Consider the following 18713-nt stretch of genomic DNA (forward strand, 5'->3'; position numbering starts at 1 on the left):
AATTTTCATTTATAATGTTTAGACATTCCAAGACTGGTTTAGTACTGGCAGCATGAAACCTGAAGCATATGTCTTTCAAATTGAATCCCCCCCCCCCGCCCCCGCTCATGAAGGGTTTTTTTAGTATGCATAGATAGGTGTGTAAGGGAGGCGGTCACCCTGTTCCCTAGGGTGACTTAGTGGTCTGCAGCAGACATCAACTAATACCCCATCTTGTGCTTTATCTGTTAGGACATTAAGCCATAAATATTCAAGATCATTTTCTTCAGAGCAGTCAGTGGCTTGAAAACAGGTAATGTCATTTTTGATAGAGTGCCATTCCTCCGTCCCTTCTGACCACTGATCCTTCCTAAACAGGTTATCATCATTGATTTTAAAAGTTCCACCAAAATCTCACCTGGTGAATCATCCCACAAAGGTCCCGTAATACCAACTGGATTGAATTGATGCCCATAAATGTTATTCCCCTCCCTCTTGTCTGTTACCCAGGCTTCTAGCCTTGGGCTATAGGCAATTCATGAATTTCGTCTCTCCACGTCCTTTGGCTCCTTGATTAATTTTGTATTTCACATCTTCCCACTTCCTACCCTCCCCTTTTGCTATTAGTTTAACCCCCGGACTCCTCATTGTACACACATGCAAGAAACCCTTTATAACCAGAGCCAGAGGAAGGCGTGTGTGCGTAGGTGGGGAGGGGAACTAATCCCATCACCTGCTCTGGAAGGTCCCTAGCAGAACTCAGACACAGTGGGAAAATAACGTTGCCTTCAAAGGGCTCGGCCCAGAGAAGTATGAGCAGTAATGACGGTCTGGAGCTGGTACTAGCTAGTGGCCACAGCCAGGGTCCAGCTGCACGGTGCTGGCTGCAAAGCACACACACGAAGCAATACGTGTGAGTAGTTCACAGCACCCAGCGGTAAGTAAGGTGCTTCACAGAAAATACATGCAAAGTAGGTCTCTGCCCCGAGGAGCTCACCATCTGTGTGCTGGGTTTGACATACAGGGGTGTGTGAAGGGCACTGGCTGCACAGACAGGACTGCACACGTACCCGGAAGCAGTATTTACTGCTCTTGCGGTTTCAGGCTCATTAAGGCAGGTGATGCTACAGAAAGGAGCCTGGTGGGAGTGGTTCGAACCTGGTGAAGACAGAAGCATGGCGGACGGTCTGAAAGGCCCATCTAAGTACAGCGACAAGAGAAGGAGACTGAGATGGATAGGGGGAGGAAATGGACAAATAACAAGGGAAAGCCCATATTTAAATCAATGCTGGGTACTATAGCACAGTTTAGTCACAATCCCTTTCGCTGTAGTTGCCTGCTCCCTACTAGCTCTTCCCCCCGCAGGGGCTGGGCTCTTATAGGAACCTTTTTCCCAGCATGCCTGGGGCTGACTCTTTAAGTTTGGCACAGCCAATCAGCTCTAGCCCTTAAGCAGCAATTTGGGTCATTACAGCTGCACCGTCCTGCTGACTGGTGAGTGTCCTAAACTCCTTTGTTTTCTTCTGGTCCCTGTGGCGCTGGCATGTCCAGAGCAAAGCCTGTATTGATTTGAGTGGGCGACATTCAGGCTGGGAGCAGTTGAAGGAAAGTGGGTTCAGAGGCAGAGGGGAAGGACCAAGGGAAAGCCAGCCAGGAATGTTCTGGGGAAAGGCTGGGAGCTGGGGAAAGCAGCAGGGATGATGAGACGGGTGTGTCAGCCACATAGCTAAATAGGAGCCACCAGCAGCTCAGAAAAGGCCTGGCTCAGGATGCCATTCCCATGGCAGTGGCTTCTGATGCTGCTTCTCTAGGGGGCCCAGCTGGCTCAGGATGCCATTCCCATGGCAGTGGCTTCTGATGCTGCTTCTCTAGGGGGCCCTGCCACCGCTGGTTTCACAGCCTGTGTAAATGGCTGATTATGTGCAGAATTTGGGCTCCTAGTTTGGCTGTGTCTGTAACAGTGGAAGCCTGTGCTCGCTGGCTCTGCGGCAGGGCTGGGGCCCAGATCATTCACAGCAAGGAACCCAAGCAGGAGACGTGAGCTTCAGTGTAAATCCCCTGGAGACGGGGAAGCAGCCGGTGCCGCTGGGGCTCCGTTGTGCTGGGTGCTGCACAGACAGAGGAATGATGCTCCCTGCCCCGAAGCGCTGACATTGCTAACCGAGAGGTTGTGCTGGAGCAGGGCAGGCAGCTGCTGGATGGATTTGGAGCCTGCTCCTGTGGGTAACCCACATTTTTCCCTGAAAGTGAGGATGGACAAGTTGTGCCCTGGGCGTTGTTGGAAAGCCGACGCTTTAACTGGGGCAGCGTTTCCATGGAGTGTAATGTCCTGATGGGGGTAGTGCTGCCCTGGACCAGCCCGTCGTCTTGCCAAAGCTGGTTGTGCAGCGTGTGTGTGGTGAGACTATGGTGGTGCTAGGCATGAGGACATCACTTAGGTGAGCGGCAGACGATCCAAGGGGGAAAGAAAAATAGAAAGGCCTCAAGCCCCATTGCTACAAGAGGACTCAGGCCTGGGGAACTAGGATCTGACGCAAATTAGTTCAGCCATTCAGACTGGATTTTCCCCCCCTCCGTTAATCTAATAGTCGGCAGAATTTGCAAACTTACCTCTCCCCCCTTTCCCTGTACGAGAGCTGGAGAGGGTTAGAATGGGGTGCAACCGTTCTGCACTAAGGCTGCCTATCCTGGCCCAATCTATCATCATGCTAAGAATGGGTCAAAAAAGCCATGCCAGGGCTTGGTGATTTGATTCAGTTCTACTTCAGACTCTCTGCCACCTCCCCCCCCAGCCACGGGAAGGCAGTGGCAGTTGGCAAGAAAACTAACTGGAATTCATGTCGCTTTTCATCGCTGCCCTAGCACAAGGCATGACATCACTGTCACGCTAGTAGTGAGTCAAGTCGGACTGTGGTCTGGCAATTAACTTGCCCGCTAAAAGCCTCTTCTGGATGTCATTAGCAGCTGACGGTGCCCCAGGCCAAACCCCCTTGGAACGCATTGAGTCCAATCATGAAAAGAAAAGATTTTCTGAAGTATTTCCTCTGTAATTATAGGGCCTGTAGTCAGAGGCTGAGGGTTTAGTCAAGGCTGGCACTAGACTGAAGAAAACAGCAGAGCTGGAATCCTGCAGCTGTGGGAAGCCGGAAGTAAGAGCCTGACTCCAGCATTGGGCAAAGTCAGTGCTACCTGTGGTGCATTAGAGAGTAGGCTTCCTTCCAGCTCAGGGAAGGTTTTTTTCCTAAAAAAGTTAAGCCCAGAGCCACAAAGCTATTTAGCCTCCCAACATCCACTGATTTCAATAGAGCCTAGATACCTTGGTGGAGCTGGGCCTTACTTTTTAAGCCATCTTCACACCTCTCCAAGGACTTTGTTTCTACTGGAGGGATGGCACAGGCAGTTGGTTGAGTCACTGCTGGCCGTATGCCCTGCTTTGAATAATGAGCACTTTAGCCAGTAATACGAAAAGCAAAGGACCTTTTATAGGAGGTCCTTGTACCACATAAACCATTCACGGGTTGATTTAAAGATGAGCTGAGGGTCTTTGGAATTGCAGTATGTTTAGAGCAGAAAGGATGCAATGTCCCTGTGTAGGAGCCAGCTTGCAGCCCAGTGCCATGGTAATGGGAGAAAACCCAAACTTTTTAAACATTGAGACCCCCTGGTTGAAGTTTGTGCCCCTTTCCTGCATGCAGAAGCTCAGTAGCTGTTGGTTTAGTTTCAGGAACCGGCTGCTGGGAGTTATCCAAATGATTCCTAGCTGAACCTTGAAGTCTTTAAACTACGATTTGAGGACTTCAATAGCTCAGACATAGGGGAGAGGTTTTTCGCAGGAGTGGGTGGGTGAAATTCTGTGGCCTGCACTGTGCAGGAGGTCAGACTAGATGATCATAATGGTCCCTTCTGACCTAAATATCTATGAATCTATGAACACCTTGCCCTAGGCCTCTCACCCTAGCATGGGTATAGGGAGCAATTCTTGGTAGTAGTTTTTTTTTTAAAAATGCTGCTGCTCTCATTTCAGGGAGCTCAATATTTTCCCTGGTCACTCAATAAAAACCTGTGACACAGGACACCTTATTTTACGCACGGTCTCTGGCCTATACAGAGCTGGCAAGCTAATGAATAGTCCTGTTGTTCAGCGGCAGGACAGTAACATCTTGCAGTGAGCCATGGTTTCGCAGCTCTCTCAATGAAATAAGTATTTTAGGCCCCAGCTGTAGTGCAAAATGCTCATAACACAATGTTACAAATGCAACTTTAGAACTCATCTGGCAAAAGGATGAGGCACTTCAGCGAGGCTCTGCGCTGTCATTTGAGGCTGGCAGACTATTCAACGGGGATGAGGGATTATAGCTAATTTGGAACTGCTTCCTCCCCACGACATTCTAGAAAATCCAGTGGTTTTTTTTTAAAGTCCCCCTTGGCAAAGAGCTGGGGCTCCTTGCTCTCACTGTGCTCACATCAGCCAGGCACCTGAGAGTTAAGAGGCCACTAGTAGGATTTTTGTACCTTTTTGCATGTATTTCTTTGCCCCACAATCAGTTTTGTCTGTGGCCTTCGCATGGATTTTTAGACTATTCTATTAGCAGAAGAGAGAGGATTTTTTAAAGGCTTGACAAAGAAATTTATGAAGAATTATGAATCTTCGGCATTGCAAACCGCTGTAAGGGCAAAAAATAGCCATGTCAGACCTACAGCTGCCCAGACACACCTGCTTTATTTAGGTAGGATCCTTTCCTGCACTGCTGAAGCTTTCCCTCCATTTAACATGATCAGGAAACAGTGCAAACACTGTCATCTGGTGGTAGAGAACCACCAGCCCTTGAGCCTTGGCAATGCCAGAATGATTTTGAACACAAAAAGCTGGAAGTATTACTTATTCTAGACACAGAGGGGGGAAAAAACTGGCCAGACCTGGATCAGGTGTCAGTTGGATTCAGTACTCACGTTTAAATCCAAACCAAGACTAGAATGCAGGGGTACTGAAACATCAGGAGATTTCAACCAAAAGTTGCAGAATTCTCACAAGCTCAGTAGTTCTCCTGAAATTGCCTCCATCTTTTCATCGATCAGCAAAGAGAGATGCATGCTACACAAACTAATTTTCATGGCGTTCACAAGAGCAAGACCCACTAACTCACTGCAAATGGGCCACAACCTTCCAATTGTGATGGTTTGCAGCCCCTGCTTGCTTGGGGCAGGCTTGAGTGGTGAAAGATTCCCTAACTCAACCACCATCCCAAATCAGAAAGCCACCCACCTCCCCCACCTTCTTACAAAGCAAGTGGTAAAAGTATCTTAAGTTATTGCCAAGTAGAATTTTGTTTTTTTTCAGTCAGAGAAGGTTTAGCTCAATTTCTTACTCCTTCACAGTGAAGGGTGGGCTTGGGAAGGAAAACCCTTTACCAAGAAAGGCTGGGGCCCTGGTTAGGCCACTAGCCTGGCATGCCAGAAGCCTGGATTCACTTCCCTGCTCTACCCACTCCCCCTGTGACACGGCCAAGTTCCCATCTGTACAGTGAGGATAAGAGCCCTGCTTTGCCTCCTGGGGGTGGCTTAATAATTGGGGTGTTGGGGCACCATGGTCTCTACTTGAGCTGGTTCACCACACAGACCTATGATGTTGCAAAAAACTAAATTGACTGTAAATTGTTTGAGCATTTATTGCCTCCAAATAGTGTAAACCTACCATGGTAACAAACCAGTTTAATTTATCATGGAAAGGGAAAATATTCTCCTACTACATAACAGCAAATGAATCAGGGTCAGTGCAAAGTCTTGATACTGACTTTGGCATTGAGCTACCATGGTGATGGATGTTGCATCTTCAATGGGGCTAGGAAACCTATCTTTGCTTTTACATGGTAGCACCTGAAATCAGTGAGCTCTGCCTGTTGAGAATAGGGCATCAACAGGTTTATGATCTTAACAGGGCTTTAACTTACAATTAAGGCAGCATTTTCCATCTCTGAGTCATTTGAAATAGTTCATTCAAGGATCTTCACGGACCAGGACTGGCAGTTTGAGGTCTCCCACATTGAACAGTTACCCGGAGTGAACTTAAGCTATTTAATAGAGTCCTGTTCCCTGCTTCCCTTTTGTTGCAGCAGCCACTGCACTTTGACGTGTTCCTGCTGCACCGTGACCCGTGCCGGAGACGAGCTAAATGCAGCAATTGTAATGACACTACTTGGAGGTTTGAATGCAACCAGCTCTCAGAGGAACTGGCGACGCTGTCTGACAGGCCACCCGGCCAAAGGCTTCCTAGGCTCACCATCCCAGTCAAGGGAAAAGAGAGCGTAGTTGGCCAACACCCCCTTCCATTCACCCAGATTCAAAGTAGTGCTTATAGCAGCTCCTTTATTTCCATGACACCTAGAGTTGCAGACTTCATTTACAGGAATGCAAGACAATCACCATCTTTCATCTAGAAAGGCAATGTCCTGAGCTTATAGATCCATGCATGGAATGCGCCTGCTTGAGCTGAGCCAATGCTTGCACTTTAATATGGAGTCCTGTAATCCATGGCTGCACCTCCACAAAAGGGTTTGGAGCTGCATGCTAGCTGCCCCTACTCCTCCTGTCACTGAGCAAGATAGGGTAGCAAGGGAGCCACCAGCCCCTCTTAAGGGGGCGACTAACATGGGCAAGCTCCCAAAATTCACGATTAACTTGCCAGTATCTTGTAGACTCCATGCCAAGATGGAATTGGTACGGTCATAGCCTTTAGCGCCCTTGATTAGGCGAGGGCTTTTGTCCTGGGTACTACACAGATGTAGTAACTGGCCCAAAGAGCTTTGTGCTAGTTGGCAGTACGGCACTGCCAGCATTTGGGCACCAACTGCTCTAGACCTATTTTGCTCATCTCAGCACAAAGGGCACAAACCCATCTTATCTTCATAGGCTACATTCTGTGCTCTCATCCTGCTCAGCTTCTTTCCTCCTAAAACGAGATTCTTGTATCTTAAATTCCTCACTCCAGCACTAATAAAATCAGCTCCCATTTGGCTTTTGGGATTAAAATGGCCAGAAGTCAGATTTATAAACCAAACCATTTAATCATCTCTTGGCAGTAAAACCGTATAAGATCTCCACCTCACCATCTCCTGGGCAACAGGCTGGGTAGGTAAATTCATCCTCTGTGCAGGGCCCTCAAGCACAGATCCAGAGTGACAGCAGAATAGGAGCAGCAGGGTCATGCACATAGTTTAGCAGTTTTACATACTACGTGGTAGTAACCCCAAATAGTCGGTAGACCTAAATCATGAGGGAAGGAGACAGACAAGCATCTTGGGACACAAGATTTTACTGGCAGAAGATGACAAATGCTGCACTTTATCTTTGCTTGTTCCTTCCTCCCTTCACAGCGCTCAGGACTGAAATGACAGGGGCTTTCCTTCTCAGTAGTAAGACTGCCTGCTCCTTATTAGAACTGCCAGTTTGTGTGGACTGAATCCCCTCATCCCCTTCTATCCAGCTATCTGCCTGTACGACGTAAGAGCAGAGGCAGCTGATCTAAAAGTGCCTCCCAAGACAGGCAAGAACAGAGAACTCTGATCACTTTAACAAGTGAAAAAGAACCTTCTAACAGCAGAGAGATTTAGTTTACAAGATTTTAATTTACAAATAAAAAACTACACTTTATTTTTTCTCTTTTTTCTCCTCTTTCTTGCCATCACTCTTCTCTTTGTCTTTCTCCTTCTCATCTTTTCTCTCCTTTTTGCTTTCCTCCTTTTCCTGACCTTCCTTCTTCTCTGCATCTCTGTTGGCAATCTTGTTGTTGATGAGGTTGTGCAGGGCAACCACAGACCGGATAAGAGAAGCCAAGTAGACCACCACCATCTGGTCGTTGGTCTTCAGGTAAAAGGCCTTGACAAACTCCTGCAGATTGACATCTGGCAGCAGGTTGAAGACATCCTGAAGCTGGTAGATGATCTGGTGATTGATGGGTAGTTTGCCCATGGCCACTTTCTCTAGGTAGCTCCTGATATCCAGAAGCTTGGAGTTCAGTCCCTTCAAACCATGGACCTGGTTTGTGATGCGCTGGGACAGAGTGCCCACTGTTGTGTCTTTAATATCTCTAAAACACCCAAAATAGGAAGGAGAAGCCTTAATGTTACTTTACATACATGTACAGATCTTTCTAGCTCAAAATAAATTAAAAAGACTGCCTTGAAGGATAAATGAAGTAAAATTTTACAAAACACTTCACAAAGATTCAGAAAAAAATAGTTTACATTGGGTGCATTAGAAACACCGAACGTAGATTTGATAAAGGTCACCATATGCTCTGTATGGACTGAATATTTTTTAGGAATAGTCTGATGGTTAGGAGATAACGAGAGGGCTCCTGGATTCTATGAGAGGCTTTGTCACTAACTCACCCTGGGGACTTGGGCAAGTCACATCTCTACAGATTACACAGCTGTAAAATAGGTATAATAATTGTTTAACATCACAGGGGCCTCGTGAGACTTAACATTTCACTGAAGGCTTGGAGAGTGCTTTACAAATATAGAGTGAAGGCAAGCCAAAGCAAGATCTCCCTCTGTGACCATTTGTAAACAATGCCTTTCCGCTCTTCGAGTCTTGATAGATGAAAGGTCTGCATAGTCTGCCTCCAGATAATTTTGCTCTCCTTTCTCATAGGCAGCTGTTGCTGTCAGAGGAGCAATATGAACATCAGTATTAAACGGAAGCCTTTCTGAACTATCAAGTGTGACTCTACCTTGTTCTGACGTATCTCAAGCTATTTGCTGGAGTTCAAGGGGCAAGGTGAAACTGACGTTTTATTAGTTTTTTCAAAAAACAGTCAAAGTCAAACATTTCACTAGAAATGAGTTCAGCAGATTCTATATTATTCAGTATTGCTGAATTAACCTGTTTAGATTAAATCAAGTGTTTAAGTAGCATGTAACAAGGTCCTTGTTTCTTGTATCGTATCCCTAGGCAGGGAGCTGGTGCCAGCAGTTGTTAGATGGATAAAGTGAGCTGCCATCCAACCACTGATAAGGTTTTTCATTACAATAAAGTTTTTACCGTAACAAGTGTTCAACACCAACTTCCTCTGCTTCCTCAGCTCCAATTTCACTGGTCACATGTTCAAAAGTCTTGGAGGTTGGAGTTCCATCCTTTGTTGGGGTACAAGAATGGGATGACGACAAGGTTAGAAATAGAGAACAGATAATTACAGGTGTAACAGCATAACCTCAAGTGAGCCGGTTTTGGGCACTGTGCATGTGAACAGTAGAACTGCTCCAATGAAACTTCAAAGCAAAGAAGGTTTATTGGAAGCTGGATTTGTTACAAGCCAAAAGCATTGTACACTTTATCCAGAGCTATGTCTGGCCTGCTGCGATGAATAAGTGGGACATGCATGATAAGAATAGGATCTGAAACAGCCAGTAAGGAAAACCCATCAAGATGGGATAGGAGAGCCCCACAGAGTCCACAGATATGGTGAAAACTAGTTCATAACAGAATCCCCAAAGTATATGGGGTTTTAAAAAGGGAGACTAAGAAACTGATATTCTTTAAAGGAATCTAGAAAACTGGCTAGACATGCCACTGGAAGTCAGACAGGGAGGAGGTCATCAACAAAGCAATAACTAGAATTATAAAATAAGGTACTTTAACGTACTGCCTAATTTCTATTGCACACCAGTTAAACTGAGGCAGATGTCACTAACCCACAGAAATGCTAGAGACATCTGAGGTGATAGTAACACAATACATTTTTCTGTACATTAATGCTTCTCCCACCACTTCATCTGTAGCATTATTCTTGGTGAGGCTCAATAGTCTCCAGGTAGTTAGTCTGCAGGGCTACGTACTAGAGAGAGTGAGTGCGTGCCATGGTGACTATTTTATTTGAAGATGGGACCTAATTACCTTTGAGACTTGTATTAGTTTTGGTTGTACCATGCTCCAGGCCTGGTGGGGACCAACAGCTGTAAGAACAAGAGTTCACAAAACCAGGAAAAAAAAAAAACCCTATAGATTTAAGACTGGAGAACCTGGGAACAGCTGTCTCTCCCCACCGTGGGTCTTTGACAGATAGTGATAGGACCAGGTTTTTTAAAAAAATATTTCTAGATTCTGATTTTAAAACCATCAAAATTAAATCCGGATGAAAAGTCACCACTGATTCTAGCATACACAGTGGTAGATGAGTGATTAACAAAGATAGTAAAGTCAACCATGTGTAGTTAAGACTAAGCTGGTGAAGATGAGATGTGTGATTACTCAGACTATTGCTGCAACAAGCTGACATGTATCAATTGTATCATAAATGCATGCTCCAACCTGCTGCTTTTTTCATGGGTGTGGACAAACAGTAAAGGAGCAGCATTCTAAAATGGATGCAATTTCAGCTAGCTGTAAGAACCTGCAGAGCTCCTTGGTTCAAGCAGGGAGAAACTGCTTTTCAGGAGTGTTAGAGGATGGAAAATTTTGGTTCAATAAGCAGAAATTTACAGTGGGGGTTCAAACACTGATTTAGCAGGTTTAAACTGAAAGGCACAAAAACTCCTAGTTAGCAGACGCAATGTTATCTATTGAACTGAAAAAGGGAAACTGATGTAGAGGAAAGGGTACCCTAAAAAGGATAAGGCAACATGCTTTAATGTATCCTATTTCTTAAAGGACCTCTTTCCCTTTTGCAGGAAATCCCACAATAGTTTGAAAATGACAAATACTGAAATGATGAACACTCACATCATGAACTTCTTCAACTGAAATATAGGCTTCTGTTGGCAGCCCCAGGTCCTTTGGCTTTACATCAATAATTACCAATACCTGGTGGAGAAACACATCTTAGACAAATTCTACTCAAGAACTAGAAGAAATAGGTTGTGGCCAACTGCTAATTCTCTAGCACTGACAAGTTTGTTATTCAATCAAAGAGGTTTCTAACTCTAAGCAGGGAAAAATTGTCTGCCACTGTTTTGAGGGAGACTGATCAGCATGCTCTATTCACTTTACATCTACCATGCTATATCTTACTACATGTCATGTCACTACTGACAATTGCAGATGGAGCTGGAAAGGACTGCAGGTTCCCAGAAGCTCCATAAACAGCTGAAGTGCATTACTTACAGAATTAGGACAGTATCTTTTCATTAGTTCATTGATGGCAATGTCATTCTTGTGTAGTTTGGGGCCTGTGTGGTACCATCCAACAATTCTTTCCCTAGCTGGGAAAAGCAAAAACAATTATTAGAATAGTCAGAATCTGAGGGTAATGACAGGAAAATAGTTCATATAGAGGAATACGAGCGCTCAAATCCAGGTACTGCCTGACCCTGGGCTGTGCCCAAACTCCCACTTCTGCTTTACAGACACCAGTAAAGGCCTAAACACTTTGAGAAATTAAATTGTTGCTGCACTTTGCACTCCTTCCCCTCAGATTTGTGCTGGTGGAAGGCAGTTTAGGAATGGAAAATGGAGCAGGTGATGGCTGAGGGCATATGAAGGCTGGGAGCTGAACACCACATTTCCAGATTTGCCAGTAAATTTTGAATCTAAAACGGGACTTCACAGCAAGGTATTTGCTAAAGTGATTTTTGTGCCTAGACACTTCAACAATGGCTGCATATGAGATGGGTTAAATGCAGCATATTATTGGACAGCACAGGCCAGCGAGCCATTTGTGCATCACCCCAGACAACCCAAACTACCTTAGCAATAGTCAGTCAGGAGAAGCTTCAACAAGTAAGATGGATCTTTGGTCATTAAACTTAGGCTTTTGAAGACCCTACACAGAAAACAACTTTAAATCACCAAACAATGCAGAGATAACATCAGCAACAGGCCGCAGTTGACTTCAGCATCCTTACGATACACAGGCAAAGCAACCATCCTCAAGGCAGTGAGGTTCCAAATTTTTTTTTTTTTAAATTAGCGTCAATGCTTTGATTTGCAGACAGGAAGCCAAAGATGTTCAAAGCACAGGTTTAGTGTCCCATGCTGCTCCACTTCCTTAAACAGGTAAACAATCAGATTCTGCTCTAGTCAAAGCTTCTGAGTGGTCTCAAAGGGTAGTACGCCAGGTAGAGCATACTACAATAATCTATCTTGGAAGTGACAAAGGCATGGATCCTGTCTGTCAAATATTTTACACCCCTTATCAGCTATGAATGATCCCCAAGTCAGAGCTGGTTTATGCAACATGGCACTTTCGAGCAGACAGACTGTGGGGATCTCTCAGAGACAAAAGGGGGCCAAAGTGGTTCTTGACATCCTGCTGCACAAAAATTCAAAGATAATAATCTGCAAGATCTGCACTAGGCTTGAGACTCAAATACTTAAGGAATCATAAGAACATCAGCAGTATAAATAAGAGTTTTTCCAAGGGCTGGGAATGTTCACAGGGGAATTACTGTAGCCTCTCCAGATTCAGGCCCCATAATCTTATAAAGGAAAGAAAAGTGAGACTTTTATAAACAAAACCAAATAAAATAGAAAGGTTAATCAGTTCACCTGGGTTTGTAATTCAGATGTCTGCACTCATATGAGGGAAAGGAGATTCTGGCGGAAGGGGTCACAGTAGCAGGGTTTGAATTTCTTATAGCTATTCAATCCCCAAGATTGTCACCTCAGTTCTTGGAAGTACAGTGCTGCCAGGAGACTTAGAGAGAGAGAGTTTCTAGGCAAATATCAACTACTCACAATGTGCACTTACCATTGACTTTTTTAAACATTCCATACATGTTCTCCAGATAATCATGGTCTAGAAACCACACAGAGTCATCTTTATCATCCTCATCGAAAGGGACTGGGAACAAAACAGTTAGTTCAATATTTAGCAGTTCAAGTTCCATCTAGCCTGAAAACTTTCACAGAAAAATCAGATTTTTTTCCAGCAAGTTCTTGGCTACAAATTAAAAAAAAAGTAATTTTGCTCAATTTTGATTGAATACAACTGTTCTGCTACACTGTGCTGCAGATACTCTTGTAAAACTCAGCAGCAACATTAGCTGATTTTTTCCAAGTGGTTTTCTGATAATTACTGAATTAGTTTTAGAATTGAGCAAGAAAAACCAAAGCCATTGAATTATTCTGAGCAAACATCATCTACAAAGTGTTCAAGAAAATGCCAGGAACATTCCAGTGTAACAACTTACACAAAATTGGTGTGTAAGGACTTCTGATAAAGAAAATTGTGGGTCCCAATAGGTCACTAGAGCCTGTTGGGTCAATGGAGCTTTGAATAATGAAAAACCACTTTGTGGTGTAAGACACATTCCAGTAGTGCATTAAGACAAATAACTACAATTCTACGAAGTCTGTTTAAAAAATAATGGCATATGCCATTTTCTTGAGTGAAGAACTGGTTTGTTTTGTTAGTTCACATTATGGATAACAGGCTACAAGTTTAGTTCTGAGCAACAGGGCTTTAATTTACAGAAACAAAAAAATCTCTAATTATAAAGTTATATTTTTGGCAGCCCTGCAGTTTAAGTGAGCAAACTGCTATTCCATCTTCACAACTCTGCAAAAATAACCAGGATTAGGCTACACTTTTGTTCCCAGATTTTCATGCAGGAGCCAACACAGATGATTCCGTTTTATCAATAAATACCCCCCTTTGGAAAGCAGATGAATAAGAGGAGATGAGAGGTAAATAAGAAAACAAAAAGATCAGAAAAGGCCATACAGGTACTGATTTTACCACTGTACAAACCCAGGATTCAAACTCAAGATGCAATGATTGTAATACAAATGAAAATACACTTTTTAAGCAATATCTGTGCAATTCTCACAGGCTATTCTTAAAGAAAAAAGGTACTTTTCAAATAAAACATTAGCACTTCATGTGAATCTGCAATGACATTAGCTAGGTAAGTCAAGCCACGAGTCTTCAAAGCCCAAGGTCATAAAATGATCACAATTCAGGATTAGGAAGAAATCTTCCACCTCCGATACTGAACAATTGCTGCTTTAGGAGTTTTACAGCTGCCTCTGAGCATTCACCGTTGCACACTGCTGCAGACAAGATGCAGAACAGGAGGAGACTGATGGGATCGGGTTCTTTTGTAAGCAGATAACTAGCATTTTTCCATGAAAATGTAGACACCATAGCTTCATGAATTTATAAATCTGAAGAAGAGTTTAATGTGCCAGGATGGTGCAAGAAAACATTTGGCAGTTTTTCTGCTAGCTAGTTTAATAGGTGGTAAACAGAATAGGACACCCAAACTCACCTGCAAAACTGTTGGATACATCTAATATTTTCTTCTGCCAAGAGCCCAGCAACACTCCAACAACTCGCTTCTGATTCCCAACTTTTCCTATTCTAAATGGAAAAGACTGTCACAGTTTGTATTAAGGAATGCAACATATTTGATCCTGGAAATAACACACCAATAGCACAAATGAATCAGTTGTGTCATCTGACTTTAAGTCAGAAGATAAACAGCATGTGATTCTGGGGGATGTAGATGGGAGACGAACAGGGTAATTATGTTCCTTGTCATTACTTAGTTAATTTATACCTAAAGAAGTTGTTACAGTGCACTCTAAATCCAGGCACGACACTTGTAATTTATCCGCTGATGTGAAAAATGCACTAGATGTTTCCATGCAGCTAATGGATGCTACTATAACAGATTACTGTGTCATAAAATAGAGGGCTACTACTGCATCTGTTCTGTAAATCAAGCTGTAAAAAGTACAGTAAACTTTCAACTTTGTTCACTGTCATCTCTAATTTACGTTTACAATAGGAGGTTTTTCTCTGCTATTGTATGCTGCCTTGAAGGAAAAGATTTTTTTACATTAAGAGTGCTTGTCAGCTGGTGCAATTAAGTTAATTTTAGGCACACAGAGCACAAATTGTACACAATGTTTAGAGGAATATAATTTATTCTCTGCTGAGTGAATTGTAGCTTTAAGGGTAAAATCTGTGTAAACCAGACAAATGAAAAATGCCATGTTTCAATACGCAGAGAATATACACACTACATTTAAAACCAAAGTCAGTTATGCCTAATAAAATGGTATTTATAACTTGTTAACCAATTTCAGGGTATTTGAATGTTACTTTAACTTTGGTTCAATTGTTCTTGCTTAAGGAAAAAACAAATAAGCCTATTTGGGAATATCATGTCCTTTAATGCAAGCATAAACTGTCATCATTGTAATTTACTAAACCACAAATGATACCCCATGATAAATCATAACTCTCACTACCTCACATTGGTACTGTTCAGACTCCTTATATCACAAAATTAGAAGAAGTCATCACTCCTAAACTATTGCTTTTGCAGTCCATTCAGCTTTAGGACACTGTAGTTGCATTTTATTGATACAAGGTAATTCCACTTACTAATGCTTTTTCTTATGGTATACAGAAGCACATACATGCATGATCCCTGTCCTGAAGAGCCTATGTTTTAAGATAAACATTAGCTACAAGATTTTCAGAACTGTACACACAAAAATGCATATTCATCTGATTGCATAATTTGGAAGCACAAATTAGCATAACAGCATCAACACTGTGGAAACTGTCCAGTCAGGTGATTTAGTTAATTGCCCATTTATGCTCACAATTGCAGCAACAGGCCAACCCCCAAATCTGAATAGCTGGTGCTGACTTTCACGTTTATGAAGTTATCTAGAGTCTTTTACTCTCACTTCTGGGGAATTCTACCTTTCTGACACACAGCCAGAATATCAGACTATTGAAGCAAGATCTTCAAGTTTCCGGAGATACTTGCTCTGGGTTTTACTGATCAATGAGATACGTAGCAGACACTACAAAGGCTAAAGCTTTGCCTCACTGAGGAACTGCATATATAAAAAGGTTTCAGAGTAGCAGCCGTGTTAGTCTGTATTTGCAAAAAGAAGAGGAGTACTTGTGGCACCTTAGAGACTAACATTTATTTGAGCATGAGCTTTCGTGAGCTACAGCATCTGGAGGATGGTGTGGATTGCACTCTCAGCAAATTTGCGGATGATACTAAACTGGGAGGAGTGGTAGATATGCTGGAGGGGAGGGATAGGATACAGAAGGACCTAGACAAATTGGAGGATTGGGCCAAAAGAAATCTGATGAGGTTCAATAAGGATAAGTGCAGGGTCCTGCACTTAGGACGGAAGAATCCAATGCACAGCTACAGACTAGGGGCCGAATGGCTAGGCAGCAGTTCTGCGGAAAAGGACCTAGGGGTGACAGTGGACGAGAAGCTGGATATGAGTCAGCAGTGTGCCCTTGTTGCCAAGAAGGCCAATAGCATTTTGGGATGTATAAGTAGGGGCATAGCGAGCAGATCGAGGGACGTGATCGTTCCCCTCTATTCGACATTGGTGAAGCCTCATCTGGAGTACTGTGTCCAGTTTTGGGCCCCACACTTCAAGAAGGATGTGGAAAAATTGGAGAGAGTTCAGCGAAGGGCAACAAAAATGATTAGGGGTCTAGAACACATGAGTTATGAGGAGAGGCTGAGGGAGCTGGGATTGTTTAGCCTGCAGAAGAGAAGAATGAGGGGGGATTTGATAGCTGCTTTCAACTACCTGAAAGGGGGTTCCAAAGAGGATGGCTCTAGACTGTTCTCAATGGTAGCAGATGACAGAACGAGGAGTAATGGTCTCAAGTTGCAGTGGGGGAGGTTTAGGTTGGATATTAGGAAAAACTTTTTCACTAGGAGGGTGGTGAAACACTGGAATGCGTTACCTAGGGAGGTGGTAGAATCTCCTTCCTTAGAGGTTTTTAAGGTCAGGCTTGACAAAGCCCTGGCTGGGATGATTTAATTGGGGATTGGTCCTGCTTCGAGCAGGGGGTTGGACTAGATGACCTTCTGGGGTCCCTTCCAACCCTGATCTTCTATGATTCTATGATCTGATGAAGTGAGCTCCCGAAAGCTCACGCTCAAACAAACGGGTCAGTCTCTAGGTGGACAAGTCCTCCTTTCCTTTCTGCCTATAAGAAGGTCACATACAGTCAGCAGCATTTCATTTGACAATGAGCGCGGGGTCTCCAGGGGCGCAAGGCCACGGCACAGAAGGCAGCAGGAGCCCCAAAGGCTGCAGTGACCGAGAGCTGGGGCCAGGACTGCCTGGGAGCACGTTTGCGGGCAGCGACGAGGACGGGGTCCAGCTCGTTTCTCAGCCCCGGGAGGAGGCAGCTGTGAGCTGCCCGGGGCCTCCGCGGCGAACTGGCTCCACAGGCCCCAAGTTTTGACACAGCAACCAGCCCCCGGGGTCCCGCGGCGGCGGCGCGGGCGGGCGGGGGGCTCCGGGCGGGGGGCTCCGGGCGGGGGGCTCCGGGGCGCCCAAATCCCCCCCGGGGTCCCGCGGCGGCGGCGCGGGCGGGGGGCTCCGGGCGGGGGGCTCGGGGCGCCCAAATCCCCCCCGGGAGTCCCGGGGCGACGCGCCAAGCGCCGGGCCCGCGAACAGCGCCGGGCTTCCCGCCCCCGCTCACCCTCCGCCCCGCGGCCCGAGCCCGTCTCGCAGCCGCGACTCGGCGGCCCCGGGCCGGCGGCGGGGGGCGGGGGGGCGGCGCCCGAGTCCCGGCCCCGCACGGGCAACGGGCCGGGCCCGTGACTCAGCGGCCGGGCGCCGCCGGGCCTCACCTGTTGAAGTGATCCACCACGCTGAGCAGCACCAGCGGGTGAACCACCACCCGGTCCACGGCCAGCTCCGGCATCGCGCCCCTCGGCCCCGACGCTGCGGCTGCGGCTGCGACCCCGGCCCCACACACCAGCCCCAGGCCCGGCGCCTCAGCCAGCCCTCCCTGCCGCCGCTCCCAGCACGCACCGCTCGGGGGCGGAGCCTCCGTGACACCATCTTGGGAAGGGCGGCAGACGGGAGCGGGAAGACGCCACCTTGGAAAGGTCACGGACGGGGCGGGCTGCCCCGCTCGCGGGAGCAGGGCCGCCATCTTGAGACGGTCCGGGCGATGGCGCCCGCCTCCCCAGGTAGCCCAGCACCGCCATTTTGGGAGGGTCAGCGAGGCTCGAAATGCCCGTGTCAGGGCCGGTCCGCCCGCCTGTGCCTGGAGGAGCGGGAGCCTGTGAAGCACCTCAGCCCACGCGACGTGCCCCAGCAGGCGGGGAGGCGCTCGGGGGGCAGCCCCGGGCCCGGGCGGGGGTGCTGGGCCGAGCCGCCGGGCGGCTGGCCTTTCGTTCCCCGCCCCCGTGGCTGGGCCTGCCTGACCGTGCGGCCTGGCGCCGCCCGAGGAGCGCCGCGCCCGGGGCCGCGGGCGGGGCGGTGCCGGTGGGGAGCTCAGTTCGGGTGTCGTCGGCGCAGGCAGAGCGCCCTCGTGCCCCGGGGAGACGGCGCCAGGCCGCCTGCCCGCCCGCCCCAGCCTACACGGGGCAGCCGCAAGGTTGTCCGGCCTCGCAAGTGAAAACGGGTCCTCCTGCACAGCCCTAAGCCGCGGGCCATCTCGCAGGACGCAGTAACGTTCAAACCCCTCCAGAACAACAGGGCACCTGCAACAAATAAAATACCCGCCTCCGATTTCATCTTGCGCCTCCGCCCGGCCCGCTGGTGCCTTTAATGTCTGCAAGGTAAAGCCTGTGCTAGTCTAGGCTCGGCTCCTGCTGAAATCAGTGACAGAACTGCACTTCCAAAGGATTAGGCCCAGAGAGGTACGCATCCTGTGCTGGTGATGGGGTTGGCTTCGCTTCCCCTCTCCGGAGGCTGCGAGGTGCCAGCTTGCCCCCTGCATTTGTTGCGGCGTTCCTGAAGACTACGAACTTGTGTCCCTTCGTGGGCTGTTGCAT

At 46.5% G+C, this 18713-nt stretch overlaps 1 protein-coding gene across 1 annotated transcript; it reads right to left on the minus strand.

Moving 5' to 3' along the window:
- Positions 1–7581: 7581 nt before the first annotated feature.
- Positions 7582–17750, minus strand: PSMD7 (proteasome 26S subunit, non-ATPase 7). Its single transcript, XM_073308350.2, has 7 exons — positions 17559–17750; positions 14187–14278; positions 12665–12757; positions 11080–11177; positions 10699–10779; positions 9022–9113; positions 7582–8062 (listed from the first exon to the last, which is right to left on the minus strand). The coding sequence occupies exons 1-7, from the start codon at positions 17630–17632 to the stop codon at positions 7624–7626; spliced, it is 969 nt and encodes a 322-aa protein (XP_073164451.1). The 5' UTR covers positions 17633–17750; the 3' UTR covers positions 7582–7623.
- Positions 17751–18713: the final 963 nt, after the last annotated feature.

Source organism: Lepidochelys kempii, chromosome 12 (assembly GCF_965140285.1).
Source record: "Lepidochelys kempii isolate rLepKem1 chromosome 12, rLepKem1.hap1, whole genome shotgun sequence".
Classification (NCBI taxonomy): domain Eukaryota; kingdom Metazoa; phylum Chordata; order Testudines; family Cheloniidae; genus Lepidochelys; species Lepidochelys kempii.